Genomic DNA, 21,956 nt, shown 5'->3' on the forward strand with positions numbered 1-21,956 from the left:
CACAGGCTGTCCGGTAGGGGGTACCCCTGGGAAACCCACTGATGGGCTTCAGACTCTGATATCATGACATTAGGATATTCCCCTTCTCATGGGAAGTGGATGGAAAAGAGGGCTGTGATTATCATCTGTTATTTTTAGCAAGGCCTTTCAAAGATCTGGGTGCCGTTCCAGAAGAGAGGTTATATATTGGCAATAATATTTGCAGAGTGCCTATGGAAAGTTTTTTTTTTTTTTTTTATGGAAAGTTTTTTAAGGGAAATTTTGCAGGAAGCGGGACTTCCCTGGTGGTGCAGTGGTTAAGAATCTGCCTGCCAATGCAGGGGACATGGGCTCGATCCCTGGTCCGGGAAGATCCCACATGCCTCGGAGCAACTAAGCCTGCGTGCCACAACTACTGAGCCCGTGTGCCACAAGTACTGAAGCCCGCGTGCCTAGAGCCCATGCTCTGCAACAAGAGAAGCCACCACAATGAGAAGCACACACACTGCAATGAAGAGTAGCCCCTGCTCGCCACAACTAGAGAAAGCCCACACGCAGCAACTTAGACCCAATGCAGCCAAAAATAAATAAATTAAAAAAAAAAAAAAGAAATTTTGCAGGAGAAAGAGAGACAGAGACAGAGCCCCTGTCCCTCAATGTCCTGTGATTAGATGTCACCACTGGTATACAATTTCTTCCAGTTGTGGGCTTCTGTGTATCCTTCCTCAAACATTGAGTGAATTTGGCCAGTTCTGGGGCCCTAGACCTTTGGATAACTGGAGCTTCACACCTGCAGGCAGAGGACCAAGCTGTGTGGTCATAAGGGATGTGTTTTATAGTGAATAAAAGGATGGTAAGTGCTTTTTGGTTGGACTTTACTACCTAGTGTCCTGTAGTTTGTCCCTCGCGTGCAGCAAGGTAGAGCAAGGCCTTCCTGTTTTGGGGGCTACTCTATATGCTTGTGCAGGTTTGCCTGAGTAGAGGCTGAAACCATCCTGCCATCCACTTGCCAAGCTGTGTGTAGGAGCCGTCTGCGCACACACAGAGCGAGTGCCTTTTCCTAAATGGCACAAAGGCGGCAATGGGCTGACAGTGGCCCTGCTGTTTGTAACAGAACTCAAGTCATCCAACAGTCTCCCGCTGTGTCTTGCAGACGTTTGCTGGGAGGACCAGGAGATGGGCTGACTATACAGTTTGCAGTCTCCACAGAAGGCAGGCGGCATTCCCAGGCATCACTGTGGTTCACTGCACATGACCCACGTGATGTGTGTAGACTGGGGCAGGCTGGAGGGACAGAGGCCCCGGTGGTCACTGTAAACATCTGTCCGTCAGAGTCAGTCTATGTGGCACATGGAGCGTGCCGGGCACAGAGCACGGCCAGCATCCAGGACGGGCTGGATGAGAGCTTTTATGTGGGTGTCGTCCTGCCCTCCTGCAGCCTCAATTAGTCCTGACCTGGGCCTCCGATGCTCTCCTGGCTAAGAAGGGTCTCAAACTAACAAGGAGTGCATTTTTCAGTTGATTTCCCCCAACTTTTGCATGCAAATACTTTAGCATCAAAAAAATTTTGATGCTAAAACAAATTCCCTTAAAGACGTAAGCTCTTTCATTGTCATTTTAAGATACAGGCAATTAAGAGGCATGGGGTATTACAGCATTTCATAGAGTAATCCATGAATATGGGATCAATCTCATCTTTGTGTGTTTTTGCTAATCAGAGCAAACACTAGATGAAGCAGATCTGAGTGGGTGGATACTGATTAAGTTACCCAGGAACAATTCCTACTAATACCATGATACTTTAAGAAAGGTTTAGTAAAAGCCACTTACCCCATCTACACTGACCGGCTAGTGAACACATTCTTGGCAAAAGCAATCTGGAGCAGATCTTTGATTTCACAGCACACATAGAAAATTACATTAATAAAGCCCACTGGGGTGGACAGATGCTTTGAAGCAGAGGTTTCCCTGCCCCATCAATATCTCAGCACGTTGAAAGTGGGCAGCAGATCGGCAGTGGTGGCTCTCACCCTGGCTATATACTGGAATTGCCAGGGGAGCTTTAAAATATAATGATGACTGATATAATTGGGGTGATTTTGACGTAATTGGGTGTGGACTGAGCATCAGATGTTTTTAAAGCTCCATAGGTGATTCTAACCTGCAGTCGAGGTTGAGATATTCTAGAGCAGGGGTTGGGTTCTGAAACTCAAGTGGGCTAAGAACCCCCTGCAGGACTTGTTAAAATATAGATTTCTGGGTCCCAGCCCAGTTTCTGATTCAATCTGGAATGGGTCCTTGGAATTTACATTTCTTTTTCTTTTTTAAATTGAAGTATAGTTGATTTACAAAGTTGTGTTAGTTTCAGGTATACAGCAGTGATTCAGTTAACATATATATGTCTATGTCTATATATATATATATATATATATATATATACACACACATACATATATACTTTTTCAGATTCTTTTCCCTTATAGGTTGTTACAAAATATTTAGTATAGTTCCCTGTGCTATACAGTAGGTCCTTGTTGGTTATCTATTTTATATATAGTAGTGTGTATATGTTAATCCTAACCTCCTAATTTATCCCTCCCCCCTTCCCCCTTCGGTAACCATAAGTTTGCTTTCTACATCTGTGGGTCTATTTCTGTTTTGTAAATAAGTTCATTTTTAATAAGTGCCCAGGTGATGCTGATGCTGCTGGTCTGCGGACCACATTTTGAGAACCTCTGCTCTAGAGGGAGTAAACTATGTAAGCAAAGAGTCTGAACTGCTTCCTTAGTATTGATACATTCCTACTGGCTATGTGATGTAGTTATAGTTATATGATATATGAAGTTAGCATATCAATTCTGCTAGGAGGCAGCTGAGTGAACGAGGCAGATAAGTTTAGCTTATGATAACAGTTATTTATTGTGGGCTCACTATGTGCTGGTCACATGACACCTGAAGTTTCAGTTACACTGCCCTACAGCTCTGAGGTTGGTGGCATGAGCCCCATTTTGCAGATGTGAACACTGAGGTGCAGACATGTTAGTAATTGCTCTTGCAGACACAACTGGGGAGGGAGGAAGTCAGAATTTACTCAGGGCTGCCCAGTGCTGAAACTCTGGTTTTTAACCTCTTGCCATATTGCCTCCGCACGAATGAGAAAGTTACTGTAGGTATCTACAGTATTGCTGTAAAATATATATTTACAGGTCAGACTAATTTAGGCAGTTCCCATCCAGTCACTGCTAATTGGGGAGCTTGTCTTGGGGCTGTGAGTCCCATCCTGCCCTCTCCCACTCCTGCAAATGGAAAGCGGGGTGGGGTGGGGCAGGGGAGATTGCCTGAGATACTGGATGACAGTGGGACAGAAGCTGCTGTGCTGCAACAACTGTCAGGGGGACAATACCTCCATGTCCATGGGCAGTTCTTGTCCAAACTGCACTGTCTTGGCAGCGTCTATAACTGTGGCTTGATCCCGATAGATAGGAATCATGTTGTACTTGAAACTCAGCTCATCTATAGGCAAATTATATTTCCGAGCATGATTTTGAAGAGTTCCTGTAAATATGAAAGCCAGAAACCTGGGTTACTATTGCCCAAACATGGCCCCCACTCGCCTCAACCAGGATGCTCTGGCGTTAGAGAGCTTCCTCTCCATCCAGAGGACCCAACCATTAACATCTTACTCTGAATTAGTTGGGAGGGGTGGAGCAAAAGCATGTGCGAATTTTGGTCCTGGTTGGGAAGGGAGGGGAGGCCAAGTCTAAAGTGCACCGCTCTGCCAATGAGAGAGACAAGCCCGTGAGGCAGTTTCAGAGCCCAATCTCCCCAACTTTAGCATCTTGCGTAGCTTGTCTTGTATGGGCTGTCTATAGGCTGTTTAGAAGGGACTCAGGATGAGACAGATGAAGGGCTGGGCTCATTAGCATCTAGGAGCCCAGAGACCTTGGTCCCCTCTGGGGTCCTGGGCAGAATCCCTGAGGGCCACTGGAGGGATAGTAAGAGTATTTTTTAGAGGGAAGGACGCTGCTCAGAGGTGGAGCCAGAGAAGGTGGAGCGCAGGTAGTGCCCTTGAGCACGGGTTACGTGGGGACTTGGGGTAGCTGTGTGCATTCACAGGGCAGCAGCATTTGCACTGGTAACCTGAGAGGAGTGGGCATTAGGTTGCTGGAGGAACATCTGCTATTTCTGCCATCCTTTCCCCACCCCAGCAAGCGAGGAAGAGCAGGGCCTTGTTCGGCTGCCTTATAATCAACAACCCCTTGGTTAGGCCATCAGCAGCCATGCCATTTTCAAAGTTCCTAGAAACCCGGCACAGCTCATCACACATAATGATCGTTCCTATGGGGTTTTTCTAGGGAAAGCACTGGTACCTGTTAGAAATCCTTGAGGAAAGAAGAAACCGGAGATCCAGAAGGACTTAGGCTGTCCTCTTTTGAGCCACAGCTGAAGGAGAAACATTACACCATAATGTACTTTTTTTTTTTTTTTCTGAGATAGAATTTGTCTTTTAAATCAAAGTCGTATTTTGGAGGGTGTCCAGGAGGCAGAATCTAAACTGGTCCTGAGTTATCACCAGCCCCATTCTTACTGCCTGCCTTGTCCCCCTTCCTCACCCACCAGGCTGACCATAAACCCAGAACCTGGTTATTACAGAAGTTCTAGAAGGGGGAGAGGGCGGCAAGGTCACACCTGACCGTTTGGACCCATGTCAGATTGGTTCTGTACCTCATGGTGAGATCTCATGAACTAGATCTGAAACTCCAAGGATGGCCTGGAATTAAAATGGACTGTGGGGATAAGGGTCTAGGGCAAACTCTACTATAATCAGCATAAGACTTTCAAACTGATGCTATTCTGGAAATTTCTGTTTCTTTGGGTTCAGATGATCCCTCGATGGTTGTCAATATTTCAGTTAGCGAGGGCTTCCTAAGAGCTTGAGGGCCAACCGTGTCATCAAATTCATCAGACCCCAAAGACGTGAATTTTCTTACGTCCACAAATGCAGTCCTCAGAATAAGGTCTTTGACCCACGATCCTAGTGGCTTCAGGGATGGGTAGGCTGTGTTGGACCACAGAGAGGGAACCTGGTTGTTGAGGAAACTGTTATACACTTTTTCCATTTCTTCAGACATCACCACCAATCCAGCAATGGCTTTGTTGAGCGTATCTAGAGAGGTCTGAAAGAATAAAAAGGGGTTGGTGCCCTTCACAGATGTAATTATCAGGTGGGAATGAAACTTGTTCATGGTAGCAGGTGTTGCCTTACGCTCAAGGACCTGCTTGCTGGGTTCCATCCTCTCTGTAAACTATGTGCTGGGCCAGACGCTCCAATCTTTCATGCATTTTTTTACATGTGACCAGAGGGGTGTAAGACCTTGTAGGGGAGGTGATTCAGGCATAATAGCAGGATCCAGTGAAGTGAAGAAGGGAAGGTGGAGAGATGGCCCCCAAGTATGTTGAGAAAAGCCATCATCCAGCTCTCGTCCAGGCCAAAGGAAGAATGGGCCTAATGATTAGCGATTTGGGAACCATGGACGGGGGATGAGGACGTGGGAAGTACCTCTAACTCTGCCCAGGGGGAGCCTGCGGCCCCAGGAGTTATAGCAGAAAGGGGAGATTCTTAGATGAGACCAATCTTTCAGCTGATTCCAGAGAGCCTCCTTATACTGGAAACACTTTTTTTTTTTTGCGGTACGCGGGCCTCTCACTGTTGTGGCCTCTCCCGTTGCGGAGCACAGGCTCCGGACGTGCAGGCTCAGCGGCCATGGCTCACAGGCCCAGCCGCTCCATGGCATATGGGATCTTCCCGGACCAGGGCACGAACCTGTGTCCCCTGCATCGGCAGGTGGACTCTCAACCACTGCGCCACCAGGGAAGCCCCTGGAAACACTTTTTAAAGGTATGTCCCTTATCCTCCCCTCATCTCAAAAAAAGACAGAGGCCGGCAATAGTCCTGGGAGATGCTGGACCCACAGCAGCCGTGGGAAGTACAGGGTAACATCCACCACCTGGCTAAAGATAAAGGCAGGCCATATAGATTTGTATGGCTCTCATGGGTTCCAGTTTTGTGACAACTACTGCCATACATGGGGAAAATATTACAGGAAGATGTTAGAGACCAAACTTATGTTGATTAAAAAACTAAGTCCTAGGACCACATGCAGAGAGTTCTAGAGACGGGTGACATGTGACAAGACAGGTCTAGTCATCCTTCCATTCCTTCATGGAGTTATTCCCCTCCTCCCAACTCTTTTCACAAGAGGCAGTGATAGAAGAGAGGAGTGTTAAGTAGGATCTGAGGAACCATTTGCAGGAACCATCTGCAACCATTTGCAGAGCTCAGGAAAAAGGGCCTCAGCCAGAGCCCAAACAACCCTCCACCTTAGACACCAAAAATGGAAAGAGGTAGCAGAAGACTTATGTAAGATTCATGGAGAACACTTAAGTCAGCGAGCTGCAGGGGCCAGGCTGCTAGTGCCTTCCAAAACAGCGTAGACAGAGGTCACATCGCGGCCAGTTCTCTCAGGAGAGGCAGCTAACATGTAGTCATATCCAGCGGCAAGAGCGCACATCAGAATGTTCTCCCTTATGGCTAGCGGCCTTGTCTCTCCCAGGACTTGCCCTGTCTCAGAGTTCTGTAACCGTCTGGAGGAGAGTGAGCTCACCAAGATGGCAGCCCGAGTCCCCTGAGGCTCCCGCCCTCCCCTGGCCTTTCTTATCACTACCACTGTGAGGTCTTGCTGTTTGCTGGGGGAGGTGAAAGGGAGGCTGGGACAGAGCCAGGGCAAGGCAGGACAGGGCAGGTGCCAGGATGAGGGAGATCTCTGGTGCAGGCCCAGCATACAGTGGTGGCCACCACCCCTCCCTCGAATGGGAGTGCTTGGCTATGACTCCTGATTGCCTTGCAGGCTGCTTCTCCCAGGGCTCCTCTCTCTTCTACTTGTTTTTAGGTGAGTACTGCCATTAGTGGTGGACACTGTTGTTTGACCAGAAGAAGTGACCGCTTTGTTCCTGAGAGCCACATTCGTTCACTTGCATGTTCAAATATTCATGGAAGATTTAGGACGTGTCAGGCACTGGAGAAACAGAGATGACTTATATACTAGTCTTCTCTTCAAGTTCATTGTCTACTGGGGGAGCCATACTCATGGAGGAGTTATTACAAAACAAGGTGGTACATTGTACACAAATACAGTGATGGACACAGACACCTCAAGTGATGGAGCCCTGAGGAGGGGTCCCTGTCATCTGGTGGTGGAGGGAAGGGCTGGTGTTCCAGGAAGACTTTATGAGGAAGTGACATTTGGACTTGTCCATCTTTAAGTGGGTGAAAGGCCATACATGATGTGGAAGATGTCAGAGATGAGCAGCAGCCATCTCCTCTTCCTCCTCTGAACAAGAGTATCCTCCTAGTTTTATCTGGGCACAGAGCAATCCAATACACATATTGGGACTACATTTCCCAGCCACCCTTGCAGCTGGGGTGTTGCCATGTGACCAAGCTTTGGCTAAAGGGATATAAGAAAAAATGATGTATGCAACTTCTGGGCTACATTTTTACGAGGAAGCTGCTCTCCCTCAGCTCTCCTTCCCCTGTCCCAGTGGCTGGCAAAAGGGGACAGTTGGAATGGCCACCTTAGTCTCAGAGATGGAAGCTACCTGTTGAGACTGGAAGAGCCAGCTCTCCAGCTGAGATCCTTGGATGAGCTCACAAAGCAAGATTAACTACCTGTCCTAGACAGAGCTTTGTCTGGGCTCTTAACTGAGAGAGCGGTGAATTTCTCTCCTGTTTTGGCCACTGTATTTGGGGATCTTTATCACAGCAGCTTCACCTATACCCTGATTCATTCAATGTAGAAGGTAATAAGCTCTGACCTGACTACCTGGCCTGCTGATACTGGTTTACCTAACCAGATGCCATAGGCCCAAGGTGATGACGTAACATATTCAGCTGACCCAGTGGCCCCCTAACTCACAAGCCTGGGTATTGCCAGACGACCAGAAACATTTGGAGACTTTCCTTTCCTAATAGGGAAGAGACGGTCTTTAAAAGATCTACCATAGCTGCCCTTCCCAATCTTATCACTCAGCCTTGATTCTGTGCTAGGTATTTGGTTCCCTGCTTGGCAGTAGAACTTTTCCTGTTACTGTTCAATATTTGGTCTCTAATAGTTTCCCTTATTAAAGTTATGCACAGAGACAACAGGAAGTCCTGTAGCCAGCATTACAAAGTCAATGCCGTTCAGAAAGTATTCCTGAGCATAAGGCAAAGGTCTAAATAGTTCTTCTTAAATTTTAGTTGCACTGACATCATCTGGGGGAGTTTATTTAAAATTCATATCCCCAGGAATTCCTCAAGGAATCCTAACTCCGTAGGTCTGAAGTGGAATCAGGGAATCTACATTTGAACCTCAGCACAGTGGACCCTAATTTAGGTGTTTTGTGGCCTCAATTTAAGAAACTCTGGTTGTCATAGTCTTCATAAAGACTATGATATTAAAAGCAAACTAGCCATCAGGAACAAGCACTGAATCTCTCTTAACTGAGTGCTTAGGTCCCTGGTCAAATTCCTAATGAGTCAATGGTAATTCTAAGGGTGCAAGTTAGGATAATGAAGGGTTTGTAATGCCACATAGTCACTAGGCCATTATTAGAGCTAGGGAACACAGACTAGAGGAGGGTGAATTCAGGTTTAGACAAGTTGGGCTTGAAGGGTTGTTAGCATATCCAGATGGAAATGTTGAAGTGATGGGAATGGAAACTTCACGTTGTTATTCACTCTGCACAAAGCTTTGATACCCAATAGCAAGGATGGCAGTGAGCGTGCATACATGTATGAGCCTCAGCAGATTGTTAAACCGGTCCACTTCCTGTCCAAGAACAGTGGTCAAGGAGTTAAGGCGTCCGTGAGGATCCTTGACAAAAAGGCTCTCGGAAGCGTTCTCCATCTCCAGAGTTTCTGAAACACACACGGCTGATTCGTCAGATCAATGATTGTTGATTTCTCTCCTTATCTCATTGCTATTGGAATGCACTTATCTTAACCTTTCTTAAAGCCAACTTCTCTCGTCCCTGGGGCCTAGGCTGAACGGGAGTCAGGCCGCTCGGACTTCAGTGGCAAGTGCTACCTGGTAGACAAGGGACATCCCTGAGACCAGAGGTACCAGGGGTCCTGAGTCGTCTCCTCTGCCTTGTGTGTATGCGGCATATGTAAGCCTCGCTCTTCCCTACACACCCGTGTTGCATCTAACAGAGGAGGGGTTGGGGGCAGGACACCCCCGGAGAGAGGCGAGAGACAGCATTTATCCCAGGTTACTGAGTGTTGTTCAAAGGGACTGACTGGATTGTGAAATGGGTCCATGTTTCAAGCTGGATCAAAAATTGTGCTCTTCTTTTTCCCTACAATCCACCCAGTGGAGGCTCACATAAGCTCTAAAAAATGAAGGGACTGCATTTTCCTTACATAGATGAGTAAAGTGCGAGAAAACAAGTGGCTCTGAGATATGTACATCAATTTCCTCTTAACCACTCACATTTTGGCTGCCGTAGAAAAATCACACAGCAGTGTGGGTAAGTGCAAGCTCTTGGGTCCACAGGGCTGCGGTTACATGCCTACACTCTTCTCCTTTTGTCAGTCCCCTCGGGCTATTCGGAACCTCAGTTCTCTTGTTGAGCCAGTTGCACCCCTGCCCCTCAGTCTTAGCAGATGGCATGGCTTATCATTTCACAGTAAAAGTACAAACTATGAAGCGTGGAGAGAAAAACCTCCTAGGTGTCAATGGAACTCTATGAAACAAGTATACTAACTTTCCATCCATCATCCATCCATCCAGCCATCCATCCATCCAGCCAGCCAGCCAGCCACCTTCATCCCTTTTTCCACCCAGTCCTCCATCTTATGTTTATTAAAAATGCTTCCTAAAATAACTCAGTTGCTTCAATATCAACGTAACTCTACACCCAAGAAGAGAGTCTTTTGAGGGGCTACTTTAGGAGGACTATAACTGACTTCTGAGGTCACACAGGTCCTTTCTTTTCCGGGGGCCTTAATAGTATTGGCAAGACTTAGTCTGTGTTACTGTGATGTAATAAGAAATATGTATTTTGGTTTGTGTCCCCAGCTTCTGGCCAGAGCTCCTAAAACTCTTATAATTTCCTCATTGATAAGAGTGATGGGAGCATCATTTCTATAATTGTTGGTTTCTGACCCCAACTCCTGAAATAGCTCCTGAGTGATGAAGGTGAAAGGAACATCTTTTGTTATTGATAACAAGCCCCTTTCAACCACACCTGAGTTTATGTTAATGAGCTGACTCTTGGACCACCCCTAAAGACGAGGGGCTGGTTGTCAGGGGAAATAACCATGTGATTAGAGAGTTGGAACTTGTAGCTCTACTCTCTGACCTCCTGGGAGAGGGGAGGGGCTGGAGGTTAAGTTAATCACTAAAGGCCAGTGACTTAATCAATCATGTCTACATAATGAAACTTCCATAAAGACCTAACTGAAGGGGTTTGGAGAGCTTCTGGGTTGGTGAATGCATCAAGTGCCAGGAGGGACTAAACCTCCTGCCCTTGGGACTCTTCTGGGCCAGTGACTTAATCAATCATGTCTACGTAATGAAACTTCCATAAAGACCTAACTGAAGGGGTTTGGAGAGCTTCTGGGTTGGTGAATGCATCATGTGCCAGGAAGGACTAAACCTCCTGCCCTTGGGACTCTTCTGGACCTTGCCTTATGTACTTCTTTATCTTGCTGTTTATCCTTATCCTTTAGTATATCATATTTAGTAATCTGGTAAATCTGGCCACTTCCCTGAGTTCTGTGAGTTGTTCTAGAAAATTACTGAACCCCAGAAGGGGGTTGTGGGAATCCTCGATTAATGGCTGGTTGGTCAGAAGTACAGGTCACACCCTGGGGACTTGTTGGCTTCTGAAGTGGGGACAGTCTTGTGGGACTGAGCCCTTAAACCGTGGGGTCTGTGCCCACTCTGGATAAAGTCATAACTGAATTGTAGGACACCCAGCTGGTGTCCAGAGAGTAACTGTTTAATGTAGGGGGGAACCCATACACTTGATCCCAGAGTATTGTGAATAGAGACAGAAACACAGTTTACTTTTAGTCACTAGTTTTTTTTTTATGCCTCATCTTTTTTTCCCCTATAATGACATTTCCAACCATGAACAATATATGAAGACATCTGAATCTACAGTCCCTCTAAGAAAAGTGTGAAAGTGGATCTGTGATGATTCAGGAAGATTCCCTAACTCACCAGAAAACAAAGTGAAATAATCTAACCACCTCTCCTGTTGGAGGAAAAAAAAATGAAATGGATTCCAGAGCAGGGCTGTCCAATAGAATATTTTATGATGATGGAAATATTCTCCATTTGCATTGTTCAGTATGGCAGCACTTAAAATGTGGCTAGTGCAACTGAGGAAATGAATTTTAAATTTAATTTAAAGTTGAAGTAACCACATGTGGCTAACGGCTACTGTCTCGGACAGTACAAGTCTAGAGATGTTAGAAAACTCAGGAAAAAGTCTGGTTAAAGTTACATTGAGCTAGAAACCAACTTGTTCCTCATGCTTCTGGCAGTTAAGATGTCAAGGTGCTATAGGCTTCTCGTCTATAAGTGGAGAGCTCTACGTCAGAAGAGCTCTCTATGTAAAGAAAAAATCTGCATAATAAGCAGATTTGGACACCTGCCTGTCACTCAGCTTTCGGAGTTTATTCCTAAAAGTCCCATTGTACATGTATGCTAGGAATTACTTAGTACCTGGAACTCTGGTCCGGACAGAAGCAACGAGTTCTTGGACAATCTCATCATTGCTCTTTCCCTCTCCACCAGAAGATGACCTCGGCTGAACCTCAAGTATGGTGTTGATTAAAGTGTTGGTCTCTTTGTACTGTAATGGTGAGAAGAGACAGAACAGTGAAGAACCAAATTCTCAAAAAAGTAATTTTTCACACATAGTTTATTAGAGAAATAATGGCAGTGGCCAAAACCAAGGAAATTTTATTTTATTTATTTATTTATTTTTTGCGGTACGCGGGCCTCTCACTGTTGTGGTCTCTCCCATTGCGGAGCACAGGCTCCGGACGCACAGGCTCAGTGGCCATGGCTCACGGGCCCAGCCGCTCCGCGGCATGTGGGATCTTCCCGGACTGGGGCATGAACCCGTGTCCCCTGCATCGGCAGGCGGACTCTCAACCACTGTGCCACCAGGGAAGCCCAGAAATTTTGTTTTTTATATTGAAGATATAGTTGGTAAAATGTGCTCATTGGAAATGATAGTGTTTAGCTCTCAGTGTTATAGTTGAACATTTTTGGTTGAACAACAATGTGAATTTACTGAATGTCATTGAACTGTATACTTAAAATGGTTAAAATGGTTAAAATGATAAATTTCATGTTACATGTGTTTTACCACAGTAAAAAATGGTTAAACAATTTTTGGCTAATTATTTAAAAGGCAGTTATGAAAGTGAGGAAGAAATAATGAGAATTCAGTTTTAGAACATACTTTTATTTAAATAACATTTTCTCAAGGGAACCCTCCTACACTGTTGGTGGGAGTGTAAGTTGGTGCTGCCCCTGTGGAAAACAGTGTGGAGGTTCCTCAGAAAACTAAAAAGAGAATTACCATATGATCCAGCAAACCCACTCCTGGGCATATATCCAGACAAAACTATAATTCAAAAAGATACACGCACCCCTATGTTCATAGCAGCATTATTCACAAGAGCCAAGACATGAAAACAACCTAAATGTCCATTGACAAATGAATGGATAAAGAAGATGTGGTACATATATACAATGGAATACTACTCAGCCATAAAAAAGAATGAAATAATGCCATTTGCAGCAACATGGATGCAACTAGAGATTATCATACTAAGTGAAGTAAGTCAGAAAGAGAAAGACAAATACCACATGATATCACTTATATGTGGAATCTAAAATATGGCACAAATGAAACTATCTACAAAACACAGAGACTCACAGACATAGAGAGCAGAGGGGGTGGGGGGTGGGGGAGGGAAGGACTGGGAGTTTGGGATTAGCAGATGTAAACTATTATATATAGGATAGATAAACATTGGATAAAAAATGGATGGATAAACATGGTCCTACTGTATAGCTCAGGGAACTAGATTCAATATCCTGTGATAAACCATAATGCAAAAGAATATAAAAAAAAGAATGTCTCTATGTGTATAACTGAGTCACTTTGCTGTACAGCACAACATTGTAGATTAGCTATACTTCAATAAAAAAAATAACGTTTTCTCAATTAGAAAAGTATTATGGGGAATTCCCTGGCGGTCCAGTGGTTAGGACTCCACGCTTTCGCTGCCGAGGGTGTGGGTTCAATCCCTGGTTGGGGAACTAAGATCCTGCATGCCATGGGGTGCAGCCAAAAAAAAAATAATAGAGTGGTAGAATTTAGAAAAGTATTATAGCTTATTATTGAAAATTTAGAAAACACAGAAAAGTATAAAGAAAAATTATTCATGATCTTGCTTTTCAGAGATATTTATAACTTTACTTTACCTCCCCCACCCCCTGGACATTTTCTGTATATATGTGCATATAGTTTTCAATATTGAACCCATACAATTTATGTAGTATTTATTCTTTTTCAATTTCATGAACATTTTCTCACATCACTGAAAAATCTTCATGAGTCCTGTTTTAAGTGACTGATCCTCGCTGGTTTGAATGCACTATAATTAATATAGTTGTTTATTTACTTTTTGGCTATTTCTATTTTCCAGATTTTTTTTAGAACTCTGTGAATAGAATATCTATATATGAATTTCATCCACTATCATTTACATTCTTTACATGATATATTACCAAAGGCATATTTTTAAACTGTGTATTATTACATTGATTTCTAACAACACTGTATTGACTTACACTCCCAACAATAGTGTATCAGAGGACCTGTCTTTCTGTCTTTGTAAGAATTGCTATCATTGCTTAAAAAATCCTTTCCAATTTGATGGGCAAAATAGTTTTTCATTGGTTTGCACTTCTTTGAGGATTAGTAGAGTTAAACATTTAAAAACTAAGTTCATTGGCTATCTGTATTGTCTTTATAAATTATTTATATATTTTGTACATTTTGAGTTTTAGTGTTTATTACTATTGATTTATAGGAGATAATTCTATAATAAAGATAATCAACTATTTTCTATTTTTTTCTTGTTGTAAAATACACATAATATAAAATTTGCTATCTGCACTATTTTTAACTGTACAGTTCAGTGGTATTAAATACACTAATAATGTTGTCACCACCATTCATCTCCATAACTCTTTTCATCTTGGAAAACTGAAACTCTGTACCCATTAAACAATAACTCGTCATTTCGTTTCTCGCCAGCCTCTAGCAACCACCATCCTACTTTCTGTCTCCAAAATTTTGTCTACTCTAAATACCTCATATAAATGTAATTATGCAGTATTTTTCTTTATTTGACTGGTTTATTTCACTCAGTGTCATGTCCTTAAGGTTCATCCATGCTGTGCAGAATTTCCTTCCTTTTGAAGGCTAATAATATTCCATTGTATGTATACACCATTTTTTTCCTATCCATTCATCCACTGATGGACACTTGGGTTGCTTCCATGTTTTAGCTATTGTGAATAATGCTGCTATGAGCATGGGTGCCCAAATATCTTTTTTTGTCCCTGATTTCAATTCTTTTGTGTATATACCCAGAAGTGGAATTGCTGGATTATATGGTAAATCTAATTGTTTTTTTAAGGAACTGCCATACTGTTTTCCACAGAGGCTGTACCATTTTACATTTCTCTTTGGAGGAATGTCTATTCAAGTCCTTTGACCATTTTTGAATTGGGTTGTTTGTTTTTTTGTTGTTGGGTTTTAGGAGTTCCCTATATACTCTGAATATTAATCCCTTATCAGATATATAATTTATGAATATTTTCTCCCATTCTGTGGGTTGCCTTTCTCTCTGTTGAATTAAAATGAAAAAATTAAAATAAAATAAACTTTCATGAAGTCCAATTTGTCTGTTTTTTTCTTTTGTTATTTCTGCCTTTGGTGTCATATCCAAGAAATCATTGCTAAATCCAATGTCATGAAGCTTTTTGTCCTATGTTTTCTTCTAAGAATTTTATATCTTTAGTTCTTTTTTTAAAAATGTCTTTATTGGAGTATAATTGCTTTACAATGTTGTGTTATTTTCTACTGTATAACAAAGTGAATCAGCTATATGTATATATATATCCCCATATATCCCCATATCTCCTCCCTCTTGCGTCTCCCTCCCATCCTCCCTATCCCACCCCTCTAGGTGGTCACAAAGCACCGAGCTGATCTCCCTGTGCGATGTGGCTGCTTCCCGCTAGCTATCTATTTTACATTTGGTAGTGTATATATGTCCATGCCACTCTCTCACTTCGTCCCAGCTTACCCTTCCCCCTCCCCGTGTCCTCAAGTCCATTCTCTACATCTGCATCTTTATTCCTGTCCTGCCCCTAGGTTCATCAGAACCTTTTTTTTTTTTTTAGATTCCATATATATGTGTTAACATACGGTATTTGTTTTTCTCTTTCTGACTTACTTTACTCTGTATGACAGTCTCTAGGTCCATCCACTTCACTACAAATAACTCAATTTCATTTCTTTTTATGGCTGAGTAATATTCCATTGTATACATATGCCACATCTTTTTTATCCATTCATCTGTCGATGGACACTTAGGTTGCTTCCATGTCCTGGTTGTTGTAAACAGAGCTGCAATGTACATTGTGGTACATGACTCTTTTTGAATTATGGTTTTCTCAGGGTATATGCCCAGTAGTGGGATGCTGGGTCGTACGGTAGTTCTATTTTTGGTTTGTTAAGGAACATCCATACTGTTCACCATAGTGACTGTATCAATTTACATTCCCACCAACAGTGCAAGAGGGTTTCTTTTTCTCCACACCCCCTCCAGCATTTATTGTTTGTAGATTTTTTTTTTTTTTTTTTTTTGCTGTACGCAGGCCTCTCACTGTTGTGGCCTCTCCCGCTGTGGAGCACAGGCTCCGGATGCGCAGGCTCAGCGGCCATGGCTCACGGGCCCAGCCGCTCCACAGCATGTGGGATCTTCCTGGACCGGGGCACGAACCCGTGTCCCCTGCATCGGCAGGTGGACTCTCACCCACTGCTCCACCAGGGAAGCCCTGTTTGTAGATTTTTTGATGATGGCCATTCTGACCGGTGTGAGGTGATACCTCACTGTAGTTTTGATTTGCATTTCTCTAATGATTAGTGATGTTGAGCATCCTTTCATGTGTTTGTTGGCAGTCTGTATATCTTCTTTGGAGAAATGTCTATTTAGGTCTGCTGCGCATTTTTGGATTGGGTTGTTTGTTTTTTTGATATTGAGCTGCATGAGCTGCTTGTATATTTTGGAGATTAATCCTTTGTCAGTTGCTTCATTTGCACATATTTTATCCCATTCTGAGGGTTGTCTTTTGGTTTTGTTTATGGTTTCCTTTGCTGTGCAAAAGCTTTTAAGTTTCATTAGATCCCATTTGTTTATTTTTATTTCCATTTCTCTAGGAGGTGGGTTAAAAAGGATCCTGCTGTGATGTATGTCATAGAGTGTTCTGCCTATGTTTTCCTCTAAGAGTTTTATAGTGTCTGGCCTTACATTTAGGTCTTTAAGCCATTTTGAGTTTATTTTTGTGTATGGTGTTAGGTAAGGGTCCAACTTCATTCTTTTGCATGTGGATGTCCAGTTTTCCAAGTACTGTTTGTGGAAAAGACTGTCCTTTCTCCATTGAATGGTCTTGACACCCTTGTCAAAAATCTTTTGACCATATATGTGAGGGTTTATTTCTGGGCTTTCTATTCTACTTTATCGGGCTATATGTCTGTCTTTATGCAGTACAAGTGTTTTGATTACATTAGTTTTATTGATTTCAAATTTTATCCCATCGTAGTTGGAGAAGATAATTTGTATGATATTTATCTTTTTAAAACTATTGATACTTAATTTGTGGTCTAACATATGGTCTATTCTGGAAAGTGTCCCATGTGTGGACAGTTAACTTTTTCTGATTTTTTTTTGTTGTTGTTTCAAAGATGTTTTGCTTTGTCATTTAATTTTCTTATGACCTTTTGGATATACTCACATGTTCTGGCTCTTTCTAATGTGATTTATTTTTCAATTGCTTTTTATGCTTAGAAATTCCTTTTCCAAGGTCAATTAAATATTCTCAATTGTTCTAGTTTTTTTTTTTTAATTCAGAAACATGGTATCTTCTTATGTATATTTGTTGGAACCTCTTAGAGGTTTTCTTTATACCAGTCACAACACTCGTTATCCACTTACCTGAAAAAAGAGTTCAGAACCTGGGATTACAGATCTTGGTTGTAAAAGTTATATTTTACATAATAGATCTTCTTTCAAACATGACTTTTGACGTATTCATTAGGTCCTAAACACGTATGTGACATTATCTACTTAATGTTATGGTTAAATAGTTTGGTTTCCTTGCTCAGTGCCAGTTGTTTAATATTATGACTTTTCCATTTTAGTTCTTGACTTCTTGGTTAGACAAAAGTCTTGAAACATTTAGCACAGCCAGGCTCAATTTTCTTTACTAGTCTCTAGTACGCATCTATGTAAGTATAGTTTGCTGGTCTGAAAAAGGAATCATTTGTATCTTTTGCATTAAGTCTCTGTTGATGGCAAGAGGCAGAATTGTCTCACTTAAGCCAGGTAAAGCAAAGAGAAGGGGTCTCTTGGCACATATAGCTGGGAAGAAGAGGACACAAGTCATGTGGGTTTCAGGCATGGATGGATCTAGCACTCTCTCTCTTGTGCATATTTGGTTGTTTCTCTCATTCTTTCCTACGGCAGATGACCTTCTTCCATTTGGTAGGAAGAAGGGGTGGGGGGGTCAGGGATGAGGGCACAGAATGCTGCAGATATGCAGCATCGTAGTCAGTGATTCCAGAGGAAAGGCATTTTCCTCCCTCCTCCATCCTAGGATCTATATATCCTATAAAGGAATCTCATGCACCTAGTGTGGGCCATGTCCCTGCTCCTTGGACCAATTCCAGGGGCTGGGTGGTGTGGTGCTGCTTTTGGCCAGGCCTGAGTTACATGCCCACCTCTGTGAAGGTAGAGAGTGGTTGGAAGTTTTACCAGAATCTAATGGAATGAGGAAGGGGAAATTTTCCCAAAAGAAAGAGGTAGGGGATGTACTGTACCAGAAAAATGAAGGAAGGGAGGTTGGGAAGAAAAACATAACTTGGGGCTCACTACATGCCTACTGTCTCATTCTCAGTCATTCTGAACCAATGAAAACACAAAAAACTACATTCCCAGGTATATACTGCCAAGAGTGTTACCCCACCCAAAAGTCCTGTGCTTCTCACGGGATGCAGTGAGCCTACCATTTCCACATTCCTCTCTCCCTTCTCTCACCTCCGCGCCCACCCACTCCAGAACAAGCAGTCAGATGATTGAATATTAACACTAGGTTTGGCCACCTGTTTTTCCTCCTGAAAGTAGAATCAGGAAAAATAAGATATTCTAACTCTTCACTGAATGGCAAAGCAATTTTTAGGGCAGAGAACATGACATAGGTCATGTCATGTTCTCTGAGAACATGATCATTGAGAATTTCCACTGTTGTTTTGCATGGATTCTTTGATATCTACGCAGACCTTACCCTCTAATTTGTCTCTAACTTGTAGGGGCTAAATTTAAGTTGAAAAGAAAGGGGATTCCCTTCAGCTTCGTGAGGCCAACCTAGTCTCCAACATTTAGAGTATTCCAGGGCTCCAGGGACATACTTTTCGTGGCTTTGGTTCACCAAAGATGCCAGACTATGACAGATAATAAAACTGGAAGGGTATGTAATGGCCCGGTCATGGGGGAGCCTTGATTGCCATGCTCAGGAGCTCGGACTACCCTTAGGTAATGATGTGGCATCAGAGGGTCTTGGGGGAGTAAAATTGTCCAGTTTGCTCTTTGGACGTACTGCTGTGGTCTGGTACTGTCACCTTGATGAACTGTACTTTTATTTTTTAATTTAATTTAATTTTTAAATTATTTTTAAAAATTGAGATATAGTTGATGTACAATATTACATAAGTTACAGGTGTAAAACAGAGTGATTCACAATTTTTTTTTTTTTTTTTGCGGTACGCGGGCCTCTCACTGTTGTGGCCTCTCCCGTTGCGGAGCACAGGCTCCGGACGCGCAGGCCCAATGGTCACGGCTCACGGGCCCAGCCGCTCCGCGGCCCAGACCGGGGCGCGAACCCGTGTCCCCTGCATCGGCAGGCGGACTCTCAACCACTGCGCCACCAGGGAAGCCCCACAATTTTTAAAGTTATACTCCATTTACAGTTATTATAAAACGTTAGCTATATTCCCTGTTGTACAATATATCCTTGTAGCTTATTTATTTTATATGTAGTAGCTTATACCTCTTAATTCCCTACCCCTGTTTTGCCCCTCCCCCCTTCCCTCTCTCCACTGGTAACCACTAGTTGATTCTCTATATCTGTGAGTCTGCTCCTGTTATATTTTTTGTTATATTCACCAGTTTGTTGTATTTTCTATTTTTATTTTTTTTTATTATTTTGGCCATGCCATGTGGCTTGTGGGATCTTAGTTCCCTGACCAGGGATTGAACCCAGGCCCTTGGCAGTGCAAGTACAGAGTCCTAACCACTGGACTGCTGGGGAATTCCTGTTGTATCTTTTAGATTCCACATATAAGTGATGTCATACAGTGTTTGTCTTTCTCTGTCTGACTTATTTCACTTAGCATAATGCTCTCCAAGTCCATCCATGTTGTTGCAATGGCAAAATTGATAAACTGTGCTTTTATTTTTTTTATTTATTTATTTTTTTTAACATCTTTATTGGGGTATAATTACTTTACAATGGTGTGTTAGTTTCTGCTTTATAACAAAGTGAATCAGTTATACATATACATATGTTCCCATATCTCCTCCCTCTTGCGTCTGATAAACTGTGCTTTTAAAGAACAGTGTTTTGATTTCTCTGCTTTGGACATTTGCTATTGTACTTTTATAACCTACTCATCTGGGGGGGGGGTCCATAAATCTTTGTGAAATATGTTACACATATGCCCAGCATGGAGGGAGAAGTGCAAAAGAAAAAGGGCTGTCTGGATTATCATCCAAATCCCCATGTTGCAGGAGACTAGCAGGTAGATTATGGACTAAGCAGAGGCTGGAAGCTGAGGGGGTGGCTGGTGACAAGAAGATGAATGACGATCTTAGGATTCTGTGAAGGATCCAGAGGGAGCAGGCTAAATTGGAACCAGATGTTGAAGTCGAGGTGAAACATTTATTTTATTTGTTTATTTAAGAAGATTATAACTTACAGAGCCAGTGAGGTGATTATTGATGTTTCAGGTTTATATACACAATATGAATATGTCTTTTAAGTTGAAAGGCCACATACCTGGAAAACTAGGTTGGCATTTTCATGCATTCCAAATATTTCTGGGTCATCTATCAAAGGCAGGTTTTCAATGTAGTCTTTAAACTCTTGTAGGCTGTCAGCCAAGGGTGCAAAATAGATACCTGTTATTGAAAACACAGAAGGCAATATGTCTCAAATAGATGAGCTTTGAGTACTGCCAGGTTTGGTGCTTCTCTGTCTGTTCAGATGGTGGCTATAATCAACTGCCTCACAGAGAAACAGGAATGGTTTTTCCTCGCCTTCATCCCTGTGTCTAGTTTCTTTACCTTTTCTTGAGGCCTTTACATCTAATCAGTGTCCTAAACTTTCAGGGTGTTAACCTGCAGAACATTTCAAGGTTCTGAGTACCCAGGGATGTGCTACTGAGAGGTGTGTTCCGAATTTATGGAACTTTGAAAACACACAGAATACCACCCACTTTAGAGCAGAAATAATTCAAAATGGTTATCGTACAATAGATATCTTTGTACTCTTACAACCAAAGCCGTTTTGAAGGTGGTCAAGCATGAGGATGGGAGGGTGTGGGGTCTGGGTTGTGAGGACTGGACACAGACAGCTCCTGGATGGAAAACTGAGAGATGCTGTCAACGACTTCTTGGAAAAAGTTGTTTTCCATGATATTGAAAAGTCACTCACCTGATTCAGAATATTTATAATCCTCTTGTAATGTTTCAGGAGAAAAAAATCTTTTCAAAACAGTACGAAGGCATCTTTGATCCCAGGTATCTGTAACTCTACCACCATATGTAATTTCACCTGAAAAGAAGTTTGCATTTAAAAACATTGTTTGCTTTTAATTGATATGCATACCCACATTCTAATAGGTTTATTTATTCACACATTTATTTGGTACTGAAAGTGGAAATAGCACATTGAGTTTCTTCTATTACCCCAACCCCAAAGATAATAAAAGTCAACTTTTAAAAAGCAGAAAAAAATCTAGTATATGTTCTCTCCCCTAATTATTTTGCTTTTCCCAAATAACTGATACTAAAGCCAGTGAGATCTGTTTACATATTTCTTTCTTCTTCCTGTGTTTTTTCTTCAAAAATATTGATTTTGGGTCTTATCCCATCATGGACTGTAGTACTCTAAAACAGACATACTTTCCATGAACCACTGCTTCTTTTGGGGGCCGATGAGCTAAATGAAACCAAAACATTTACAGCAAGCCATTCAAACTCTATACATACCTTATAAATCATTGATATTAAGTCAAGGAAGAAAGATAGATCCATAGTGAAGGAGACAAGTTGCCTCACAGAAATTATGTTATGGGGAACTACAATTTATTGGTATCCCATCTCTTTCCACAGAGAAATTATGCTCCATCGTCATCCCCAAGTTACAAGTAGGAAAGTTATCTATTCTGCATTGGAATGATTGTCCTGCTGGAGGATATAATTCCTTGGAAAAATTCCAGACCCATTGCTACAATTCATTATTCACCTCTGTAGTTTTCTGAAAAGGATTTTA

The 21,956-nt window shown here is 42.5% G+C and overlaps 1 protein-coding gene across 1 annotated transcript in view; it reads right to left on the bottom strand.

The window, feature by feature from the left end:
• The window catches only part of DNAH6 (dynein axonemal heavy chain 6), a 292,253-nt gene that overhangs the window by 4,028 nt on the left and 266,269 nt on the right, over positions 1 to 21,956 (bottom strand). Inside the window, exons 69-75 of the mRNA XM_004271618.3 lie at positions 21,117 to 21,236; positions 20,460 to 20,581; positions 11,757 to 11,886; positions 8,811 to 8,938; positions 4,971 to 5,156; positions 4,350 to 4,422; positions 3,383 to 3,534 (exon numbers count right to left, since the gene is read on the bottom strand). Of these exons, the coding sequence (XP_004271666.2) occupies positions 3,383 to 3,534; positions 4,350 to 4,422; positions 4,971 to 5,156; positions 8,811 to 8,938; positions 11,757 to 11,886; positions 20,460 to 20,581; positions 21,117 to 21,236 (911 nt within the window). The remainder of the gene's footprint in view (positions 1 to 3,382; positions 3,535 to 4,349; positions 4,423 to 4,970; positions 5,157 to 8,810; positions 8,939 to 11,756; positions 11,887 to 20,459; positions 20,582 to 21,116; positions 21,237 to 21,956) is intronic.

This window comes from Orcinus orca, chromosome 13, assembly GCF_937001465.1.
Source record: "Orcinus orca chromosome 13, mOrcOrc1.1, whole genome shotgun sequence".
NCBI classification, from domain to species: domain Eukaryota; kingdom Metazoa; phylum Chordata; class Mammalia; order Artiodactyla; family Delphinidae; genus Orcinus; species Orcinus orca.